This window comes from Zingiber officinale, chromosome 1A (genome assembly GCF_018446385.1).
Source record: "Zingiber officinale cultivar Zhangliang chromosome 1A, Zo_v1.1, whole genome shotgun sequence".
Taxonomy (NCBI): Eukaryota; Viridiplantae; Streptophyta; class Magnoliopsida; order Zingiberales; family Zingiberaceae; genus Zingiber; species Zingiber officinale.
This window is the reverse complement of record NC_055987.1, coordinates 95,547,279-95,559,032: the sequence shown is the minus strand read 5'-3', so window position 1 is coordinate 95,559,032 and position 11,754 is coordinate 95,547,279. Positions and strand designations below refer to the sequence as shown.

Below are 11,754 nucleotides of genomic sequence, written 5' to 3'. Positions count from 1 at the left end.
ACTCGGACAACCCCTGGCCTAGGAGTACATAATACATAATCATTTAAACTGTGATATTAATAATATAAAAATTCATAAATTGTAAAAATAGAAAGAAATGTCTTACTAATGATGTTTATCTAGGATAATACGGAGCAAACAAAGGGTTAAATGGAGTTGGTTAGTCCAGATTGGTGTCGAGAAAGAGAAAATATCTTTCCCTCACCAAAACACATGAAGATAATATTTTAATATCACATCCAATTAATGACAGAAGAAATATCTCAAAAAAATTTACCTACACCATAGTGTTGTTTAATCTAATCAACCAGCCAAAGTATAAGTAAATTTGCTAATTGCATAGTATCAATATCAGTTAATTAAGAAGACATGAATTACAACGCACAAAGTTTGTGGTTAATACTCTATTTAGTGTCTTCTTTCATCTTCGTAAATTCCTCCCAATCCTTTTTTCCATCTCCTCTTTCCCCATGAATTTCTCTCATCTTTCACTTTATATCCATTGTGTTGCAGAATTGTATTTACTTATAAAAGTGATACCATTGAGCATTCACAGTGGAAATTGAAGATAGAGTGATGGATGACAGTTGTTTATGTGAGATAATTGCTCCTACAACTTAGGAGCAAAGAATGAGCTCAACCAACTTTGCTACAGATTTGCTACATCATTGGATATAAAACAACCTGAACATAAAGATTGTAATTTAACAAGACTCATAATATGCCATTCTACATTTAAATACTTACAAGAAAGCACCTCTATAAGATGACAAATTAAGTTATAGTAAATTGCTACATCTGGCTTGATTCAGAACGACTTCTCCTGAATAAAAGAAAAATAGATTATATGCTCTGATTACATAAAATTACAATCAGAGCAGATTTGATCTATATAATTAAGATGCATAAAATCCCCAACTATGAAGTACAATTTGTTAATTTCTTTGCTTTTGTGGAAAAGTATTTGGCTGTCTTGGTTTAGTAATTGATTTCTTGTTATAAAACGACTACCTTGTGGGAACCTATAGCCATTATCTTCTCCGCCATGCTGAAGAAACAGACAGTTAGCTCATCACTGTAGATAACAATATCAATTGCCAAGAGGACCGTAACACTTTCAACCTCGCCGATCTCCTCAAAGCTCCGTAGGTATCTTTTATTCGGGGACGTAGAGTAGTCAGGAGAATGTATAATTGTGGCAAGGTAATGAAGAACAACAATTGAAACTTTTGATGAATAGTCTTAATTTCAGCAAGACAGAGAGAATGAACTCACTCCTTAATTTTTAGCCATAGTTGTTTTATCATTTTTATTATAACAAAGAGTAAGTACCAGAAAAAAATAATTATTGTATATGACGTTTCCTTTTTGTTTCTTAGAGTAACGAGTTATGAACAACCTTTCAGATAATTACCATCCTCAAACAAGGTGCTTAGGCAATTATGATTTTTTACATCTTACTGTTATTTATCCTCCAAACAAATTGGGTGAAACATATTAAATTCATCACATTTACTTGCTTGTATATGTTCAGAATTCGCCGGGCAATTATCACACTACATATTGCTTCAAGATGACAACTTTAGACAAAGAATGATAATTCTTCTGGTCAAATAATGTAGATGGCCAAGCCATCAATTAACAAACTTGTTGTCGTGCGCTCGCTCTTAGGATCATTGGTGAAGGGGATGAGGAGACCTGAGATTCATTCAAAGAGGGGGTTAATTTGACTGGTCGTGGGACAGATCTTGGGTTCACTCCAATCCTCAAGTTAAGGTTGTTCGAGGTGATATGCAAAATAGAAATGGTGAAGGAGAAGAAGAGTAGAACCTTGTGGAGTTGAAGAGAATTCAGAATCCCCTTTTATTATCTTCGTGAGTGTCTGTATAGTTGTCCGGAAAACATCTCCACATCAACTAAAATATCATCATCGCGGGAACCGATGAGGGGACTAGATCTGGCAACCGATGGTTGTCTCCCCATCCATCCAACACCATGTGTCAGTAGGGATATCTAAGAGATCAGATCTAATAACCTTGTAATTGTTCCTCCAATCTCCGGATACACGTGTCGTAGAATATTCGCAGTAAGGGTTAGTAAGCCTGTATAGGGCATAGACCTGTCTTAAAGATGAAAAATGTGATATTGATGTGGAGTGACCTTAGGAATATACGAAGCCAGGATCTGAAACGGAGAAAATGTCAGGATCTACCTTTGAGGGAGAGTGTCAGCGACTGGGGCCAAGACAGTGATGAAGCTAGTGATCATAGCAGGGACAGAATCTATTGCTGAGACTAATCAAGACTAAGAAAAAGTATGAGACTGAGGGATTTTGAGATTGAGACTGAGAGGGAGTCTAAGATAGAGGAAGTCTATAGCTTAGATTGAGAATGAGAAGAAGTTTGAGAGGGATTCGAGAATGAGAGAAAATTTGAGATTGAGAGAGAGTTTGAGACTGAGATGTACTAGGGTCAGGAGTTGAGACTGAGATATGATTGATGATTTGTCCTTTAATCAGACTTGCATGGCAGGGATGAGCGCCCTAAGTTGGTTAAACCAGGTCTATGTCACATCTGGGTTGAATTAACTTTTTCTTGGATCACGTTTGACCCATCTTAATTTTGACTGACAGATCAGCACGACTCTTGACCCACGGGACACGTAGAAACTGAAGGAGATCGCTGTCGGTCGCATCAATAATAATACAACAAAACTTTTTTGTTTTATCTGAATTTTTAAGTTATTTATTTTTTTTTGCAAAATCTTATTTTCTACTTTTATTTTGTCATATTCTTATAATAGACAAGATTTTGCTAGAATAATCTTCAAATTTCTAATTTTTTTTTCTAATTTGCAGCAATCTTTAGTTAATAGTTTAACAAATTTAAATAATTTATCGAGAGAAAGAGATCGTACCTAACTTACCTTATCGATCACGTTATTCGTGGCTCCCCCTGAACTGCTGCTTTCATCTGATGTAACTCCCCCTTCGTCGATGCTCTCGATGCTCATTTCGGGCGAGCTTGAATCGTAGTCCTCGTCTTGATGATTTTCCATTAATGTAAGTCCGGAGAATGCCTCAACTTCCGATTCGGACGACGTATCGTCCCACGTCGCTTTTAGTGTTTTTAACTTATTTGTTTAGACATACTTCTTTCTTTTATCCTTATCCTTGTTCTTTAGCTTGGGCCAGTTGTCTTTGACGAGCCCTTCTTCATTGCAGTGGTAGCATCTGATCATCCTTTTCTTTCTACCCTGCGGATGCTTAGCTTTTCTTGATTTAAATAATTTATTAAAGCGTCTTATCATCACTACCATTTCCTCATCATCGAAAGAAGATTCTGACTCATGTTCATCTCATGATGCCTTGAGGGCGATGTTGTGCATTGGCTCCTTTGCACCTGCACATCTCGATTCATGCACTTCAACTGTTGAAAACAATTCCTCTAAGGTAATAATTCCAAGTCCTTAGAGATATAGAAGACATCTACTAGTGATGCCCATTTTGTATTCCTAGGGAATGCATTAAGTGTGTACCTTAGTGAATCTCAGTTACTTACCTTTTCTCCGAGATTCGAAAGTTCAGTGATGAGCTCCTTGATCCTTGAATGAAGGTGTGCAATCGTTTCGTCTTCTTCAAATCGCTAGTTGGTGAGCTAGTTGCAAAGTAAGTCTCATCTCACGAGTTTGGCTTCGGATGTCCCTTCATGTTGCTCAAGGAACTTCTCCCAAAGCTCATTTGATGAGTCGTAGTTGTCTATCAGGTTGACTTCTTGTAGCAGAAGGACGCTCAGCAGATGAAACTCTACTTTGCCATTTGCCACATAGTCGGTCTGCTCCTTTTTCATCCACTTGTATTTTTCTTTACCTTCCGGTGCTATAAAATCGAATTCCATAATTAGAAGTAAATCGAAATCAGTTTTAAAACACACCTACATTCGCTTTTTCCAGCTAGCGAACTCCCCCTCGAACTTCGGCGAGTATATGCTTGGTCCGGCCATCTTCTTTGCTTCGATCGATGGTTAGTCCTCCTGAAGTATCCTGGCTCTAATACCACTTGTTGGGGCCTTAGTGGCCGGCTAGAAGGCGGATTGAATAGCCTTACACAATATAAAAACAAATACTCTTCTCGGACTTTTAAAAGAACACTTACATAAATTGAAATAAAAGAATAAGCTAAAAGAAGATGCTCAAAGCTTTTACTTGGTTACAATCGAGGAGGTTGTTAATCCAAGGAAGTAAATGCACCAAGTATCTCCTTCAGGCAGAGAAGCCACATACAGCAGTGAAAGCACAAAATGAGAAGTTAAACTAACAATGAAGAGAGCACTAGTTTTGTATTACAATTGCTTGTTAATTGAAAAACTTCTGGACTAATATTGTATTTATATCCTTGGTTGGGGTGCCTGGAGGGGGATAAAGTTTTATCCCGTTCGTAACGGTTCACGGTCAAACGTGATCCGGTCAAAGTCACATTCCGGGCACTGAAAGGGTTTCGGGCGCCCTGAATGGATCCAGACGTCGGGACCTCAAAGTCAACCTTGTTGACCATTTAGGTCCGGACCTTCTGCTCCGGTTCAGCTCGCCTCGGTCCGGGTCGTTCACTCCGGTTCCGCTCGCTTGGGTGATTTCAGTCAACCGAAATAAGGTTCACTCGAACCCAATTTCAGCCTTCTCGAGCAACCTTCTGCTCCGGCTTCTCGTCCCTCGGAAACGCCGCGCGCTTCCTGTTGGGTTTTTCGGGCCGCGAAAACCGCTTTTCGCGTCGTGGAAACCCCGAATCACCCAAAGCGGTAGATCCGTGCAAAGAAAAACTAAACGAAAATACGAGTACGAGTTTCAAAGACTCTAGATCTACACTAGATGAGAGTTATACCTTCGAAGCGTGCCCTTTCGCGTTCCCGCTCGTCCAAGGAATTGCCGGATCTCTAGAGTATCAAAATAGATACTCCTCTAGAAGTATCCACACGAACACGTAGATGGAGAAAACACACAAAAAGTGTGCTAGCACCTTGTGTGGTCACGGCAAGAGGAGGAGAGGGAGAGAGCTCTCTTGAGGAAGAAGAAGAAGAAGTAATGCCTTGAATGAAAATCAAATTTCATTCACCACTTTTGTGTGGCCGGCCACTCCATGGAGTGTAACTCCCATTCCACATTAATCACAATTAATGTGAAGCCATTAAGAGGTGTTGTGTAACTCCTATGATGTGGCACATCATGAAGATGTGGACCATTACCATTGGTCCACATCTTGCCACCTCACAATGATGTGGCAAATGAGTAACCTCCACTCATTTAATGTGGCCAACCCACATTAAATGCAATGGAGGCTTGTAACCTCCATGAGGTGGCAAAGCAAGATGATGTGGAACAACACTATTGGTCCACATCTTGCCACCTCACTCATGATGTGGTTAAGAGCCAAGTCAAACTTGACTCTTCCTCTTCCTCTCTAGTCAAGTCAAACTTGACTCAATCTCTCTCATGGTTGATCTAATCTAACCATTTGATTCAAGCCAACTTAATATAATGAATCTAATTCATTTAATTAAATTGATTCAATGAGTCAAAATCTAAATTAGACTCATTGAACACATGAATCAACTTGAGTCGAACTCAAGTTAGCCCAATTAGGATTACTCATAATCCAATTTGATTCATCAAATGAATCTAATCCTCTTGGTTCATCATATGAACCTAATCTCCATCTAATTGTCCTAAGTGTGTGATCCTATAGGTTCTTGTAACGTTGGCAATGCCCTAAACCCATTTAGGAGCATAAGTAATGAGCGGTATCTAGCAACACATCATTACTACCCAAGTTACAAGAATGTTCAGATCCAACATCACCTTGTGACTACTAATTGTGACTCCTCACAATATATGACAAGTGTCTTTCTATCCTAGACATCTAGATTGATCAATATGAGGCATAGACCGTGTCATCCTCTAATCAATCTAAATCTTGAACTCCAAGTAGACTCACTCGATCAAATGAGCTCAACATCTAATGTTGACTCATTTGGGCATGGCCATGCACTTAGTGGTCTCACTCTATTAAGAATACCGATGTCGCTCCCGTCATATGGGAGGGATAGATCCCATCTACATCACTCACATTCCTCTACATAATTCGTTATATACCCAGTAATCGCCTTTATAGTCCACCCAATTACGGGTGACGTTTGACGAAACCAAAGTACATAACTCCTTATGTAGGGATCCATGGTGACTTCAGGTCTAAGGACTAATAGTCATACTAATAGCCACATGAGAAAGTATATGACACTCATATAACGATCCATGATACTTTCTCATGACGGGTCATTCAGTATACATTCTCCAATGTATACCCATGTGTCAGCTTGATATCTCTATATCCATGACTTGTGAGATCAAGTCATCGAGCTGACCTACATGCTAGTCTTATTGCATTAACATTGTCCCTGAATGTTAATACTCGACTAGGAATGATTTAGAGTAGTGTTCCCTATATCATCTCACTATCGATTTAACTAATCGATTGATATAGGTATGAACCTTCCACTAAAGGACGCTATTATACTTAGTCTATTTGGCACTAATACAAATAAGTAAAATAACCAAACAAATGCCTTTATTAATATACAAGAATATGATACAATGAGTCCTTACAATCATCAAATGATTGGCTCTAGGGCTCTAACTAACAATCTCCCACTAGCACTAGTGCCAATCAGTGTAGGCTCTAAGCCCCAATGACCTAGTGTGACCATCATGCTTCCTCTGTGCCAAAGCCTTGGTCAAGGGATCTACGATGTTAGCCTCTGTAGGTACTCTGCAAATCTTCACATCTCCTCTATCGATAATCTCTCGAATGAGATGGAAGCGCCGTAGTATGTGCTTGGTCCGCTGGTGTGAGCGAGGTTCCTTCGCCTGTGCTATAGCTCCATTGTTGTCACAATAGAGCTCAACTGGGTCAGCGATGCTAGGAACCACCCCAAGTTCAGTGATGAACTTGCGGATCCAAACTGCCTCCTTTGCTGCCTCTGATGCAGCAATATACTCGGCTTCTGTTGTAGAATCAGCTACATTATCCTGCTTCGAACTCTTCCAGCTGACAACACCACCATTAATGCAAAATACGAACCCCGACTGCTATCTATAGTCATCCTGGTCGGTTTGGAAGCTAGCATCACTGTAACCCTTTACAGCTAGCTCATCATTGCCTCCATATATCAAGAAATATTCTTTAGTCCTTCTTAAGTACTTAAGAATATTCTTGACCGCTATCCAGTGACTTTCACCTGGATCTGACTGGTATCTGCTCGTCATGCTAAAAGCATACGAGACATCAAGTCGAGTACATAGCATGACGTACATGATCGATCCTATGGCTGAGGCATAAGGGATCTGATCCATGTGGTCTCTCTCCTCTCTAGAAGAGGGACCTTGAGTCTTCGAAAGACTCACGCCATGTGACATCGGCAGAAATCCCTTCTTGGAGTTCTGCATGGCAAACCGAAGGAGTACCTTGTCAATGTATGTACTCTGACTTAGGCCAAGCAATCTCTTAGATCTATTTCTATAGATCTGAATCCCTAGAATGCGGGATGCCTCACCTAAGTCCTTCATTGAGAAGTAACTCCCTAGCCAGGTCTTGACAGACTGAAGCATAGGGATGTCCTTCCCAATGAGTAGTATGTCATCCATATACAATATGAGGAAGACAACTATATCCCCTACAACCTTGTTGTAGACACAAGGCTCATCTTCGTTCTTGATGAAACCAAACTGTTTGATTACATCATTGAATCGAAGATTCTAGCTCCGAGAAGCTTGCTTTAGTCCATAAATGGACCTATGCAGCTTGCATACTCTGCTAGTATGCTGTGGATCTACAAAACCCTCAGGTTGTGTCATGTACACATCCTCGAGCAGGTTTCCATTCAGAAACGCGGTTTTGATATCCATCTGTCATATCTCATAGTCATGGTAGGCTGCAATAGCAAGCATGATCCGAATGGACTTAAACATCGCTACTGGAGAAAAGGTTTCATCATACTCAATACCATGAATCTGCTTGAAACCTTTAGCTACCAAGCGACCCTTATAGATAAGTCCATCCATGTCAGTCTTCATCTTAAAGACCCACTTACACCCAATGGGTTTTACCTCTTCAGGTGGATCAACCAAAGTCCATACTTGGTTGGTGTACATGGATTCCATTTCGGATCTCATGGCCTCTAGCCATTTCTCAGAATCTGGTCTCATCACAGCTTCCTGATAAGTGGTAGGCTCATCCTCTATGAGCATAACGTCATCATGGTCAGACAAGACAAATGAGTATCTCTCAGGATGACGACGTACCCTATCAGACCTGCGAAGAGGTATGTCTACTTGAACTGGCTGTTGGTCCTCAACTCCTTGTGGAACAACATCATCCACAACACTTTGTGGTTCCAGTTCAATTTCCATCGAGGCATCAATGCTATTGTTCGCATCTTGAACTTCTTCAAGATCGAACGCACTCCCACTAGTCTTTCTAGAAACAAAGTCCCTTTCTTGAAAGACCCCAGTCTTTGCCACAACTATCTTGTGCTGACTGGGAATGTAGAAGTAATATCCCTTAGTTTCCTTGGGATATCCAATGAAATAGCACTTGTCAGATTTGGGTCCTAATTTGTCTGAGACTTGACGTCGTACGTAAGCCTCATAGCCCCAAATCCTCATGAAAGACACCTGGCATCTCTCCCAGTCCATATCTTATATGGTGTCTTTATCACGGCCTTGGATGGAACTCGGTTGAGTATGAAAGCTGCCGTGTCTAGAGCATATCCCCATAGATATGTCGGAAGATCTGTGTGACTCATCATAGATCGTACCATATCTAATAGGGTACGATTCCTCCTTTCGGATACACCATTCCACTGTGGTGTTCCAGGAGGAGTGAGTTAGGATAGAATCCCACACTCAGCTAAATAGTCACGAAACTCATGGCTTAAGTATTCACAACCTCGATCTGATCGAAGTATTTTAATACTCTTGCCAAGCTGGTTCTGTACTTCATTCTTGAATTCTTTGAACTTTTCAAAGGATTCGGACTTATGTGTCATCAAGTACACATAACCATATCTACTGAAGTCATCAGTAAATATGATAAAGTACCTATAACCGCCTCTAGCAGCGACATTGAAAGGGCCACATACATCACTATGTATGAGTCCTAACAAATCAGTCGCTCTCTCGCTGTGCCCACTAAAGGGAGTCTTGGTCATCTTGCCTCGTAGGCATGACTCGCATATCTCATATGATTCAAAATCAAATGAGTCCAGCAATCCATCCTTATGGAGCTGGGATAAGCGCTTGTTATTTATATGACCTAAGCGACAGTGCCAGAGATAGGTGTGGTTCATATCGTTCGATTTGAACCTCTTGGTACTAACGTTATAGATAGAGCTCTCAAGGTATAGAATATAGAGTCCGTTCATCAGAGGTGCACTACAATAGAACATATCATTTAAATAGACAGAACAACATTTGTTCTTTATTATAAACGAGAATCCTTTCTTGTCCAAACAAGAAACTGATATAATGTTCTTAGTCAATGCAGGCACATAACAACAATCGTCTAACTCTAGTATATGCCCAGAGGGCAGAGATAGAAAATAAGTCCCTACAGCAACAGCAGCAACCCGTGCTCCATTGCCTACTCGTAGGTCTATCTCGCCCTTTGTCAATGCTCTGCTATTTCTCAGTGCTTGTACATTAGTACAAATGTGCGAAGCACATCCGATATCTAATACCCACGACGAAGAAATAGAGAGGTTGACTTCTATAACATTTATACCTGAAGTAGAAATCTTATTTCTCTTCTTGTTAAGATCTTCCAGGTATCCTGTGAAGTTCCTCTTCCAGTGCCCTGCTAGTGATCATAGCAGGGACAGAATCTATTGCTGAGACTAATCAAGACTAAGAAAAAGTCTGAGACTGAGGGATTTTGAGATTGAGACTGAGAGGGAGTCTAAGATAGAGGAAGTCTGTAGCTTAGATTGAGAATGAGAAGAAGTTTGAGAGGGATCCGAGAATGAGAGAAGATTTGAGATTGAGAGAGAGTTTGAGACTGAGATGTACTAGGGTCAGGAGTTGAGACAGGAGTTGAGACTGAGATATGATTGATGATTTGCCCTTTAATCAGACTTGCATGATGAGCACCCTAAGTTGGTTAAACCAGGTCTAAGTCACATCTGAGTTGAATTAACTTTTTCTTGGATCACGTTTGACCCATCTTAATTTTGACTGATAGATCAGCACGACTCTTGACCCACGGGACACGTAGGAACTGACGGAGATCGCTGTGGGCCGCATCAATAATGATACAACAAAACTTTTTTGTTTTATCTGAATTATATGGACAATGATATCATCGATCAATTGACTTGGTAAAGTAAAACTCTGATCAGCTTTCATGGTTTGAATCGACCATTTTAGATCGGGTCAGTTGGAAACGATCAAGTCGGTTTGAACACGACCTATTGATTGATAAAATAATTTTGTTTGATCTAATTATGCGAATTATATTCATGCAAGATACATGTACATATCTTAATAGTGTTTTATATCGTTATATTATTTCCTATTATCATTGCACTGGCTTATTTATTTAATTAATGAATATCGTTGTCCTAATCCACAACCAATTTTGTGTTGATTTAAAAAGAAAGATTTGAAATTTAAAATTATGATCTCTTATTCAGGAAGGAAATAGTTAACATATATATAAGATTGAAAGAAATATTACAATTTGAAACTATGAAAGGAAACATGTTGGCGTTCCATTAATTGACGGGATTCGTTGTGATTCTTTTCCAAATTCAACAATAATTTAATTTGTATAAATTGATGGAGAGCGATTAATATAGATTAGCAGTTGATTAAAAGACCGCCATGGGGAGGAAGAAGGTGAAGCTCGCATGGATCACCAATGATGCCACGAGACGCACCACCTTCGAGAAGCGGAAGAAGGGCCTGGTGAAGAAGGTGAGCGAGCTGGCCACGCTCTGCGGCGTCGAGGCGTGCCTGGTCGTCTACGGGCCTCAGGATGCGGCGGAGGCGGAGCCGGAGGTGTGGCCGTCGCCGGCGGAGACAGCTCGCGTGGCCACGCGCTTCAATAGCATGCCGGAGATGTACCGGTGGCGCAAGATGACCGACCAGGAGGACTTCCTCCGGCAGCGCGTCGCCAAGCTGCAGGACCAACTCCGCCGCCAGGATCGCGAGAGCAGGGAGCTCGAAGTCAGCCTCTTCGCCCACGAGATTATGGCCGGCGGGCGGATCCTGGACGACGCTGACCTAAATGACGCGATGGGACTGGTGCAGATGATAGACATGAAGCTGAAGCTGGTGCAGAACAGGATAGCAGGGCCGTCTCAAGTCTATTTATGGTGCTAGGTAGAATAAAAATTAGATCTTTGATACTATTTTAAATAAATCATTTCACCCTTTTTCATACAAATTTGGGAAGGTTTAATTTTTTTAACAAAATAAAATATTAATTTAAAGAATATTTTTTATATAAAATTTAATTTTCTTCCTTTTTGAAATATAAAATTATTAATTAAATTTTTATATTCAAATTTAGATAACTTAATTTTTATATTCAAATTTGGATAGCTTAAACATAAGTCTTTATGACTTATGCCTAAAGTCGACCACGAGTAAATTGAGCAGACGATGTCCTTCAAGAATCCCACTCTCTTTGATGTGTCTATTTGCTCT

General features: G+C 40.3%; 1 protein-coding gene across 1 annotated transcript; it reads left to right on the top strand.

The window, feature by feature from the left end:
• The first annotated feature begins 10,926 nt into the window (after positions 1-10,926).
• LOC122000420 (agamous-like MADS-box protein AGL80) lies at positions 10,927-11,427 on the top strand. The gene has a single exon (XM_042554828.1). It carries the CDS (start codon positions 10,927-10,929, stop codon positions 11,425-11,427), a length of 501 nt encoding a protein of 166 aa, XP_042410762.1.
• The last annotated feature ends 327 nt before the right edge of the window (positions 11,428-11,754 follow it).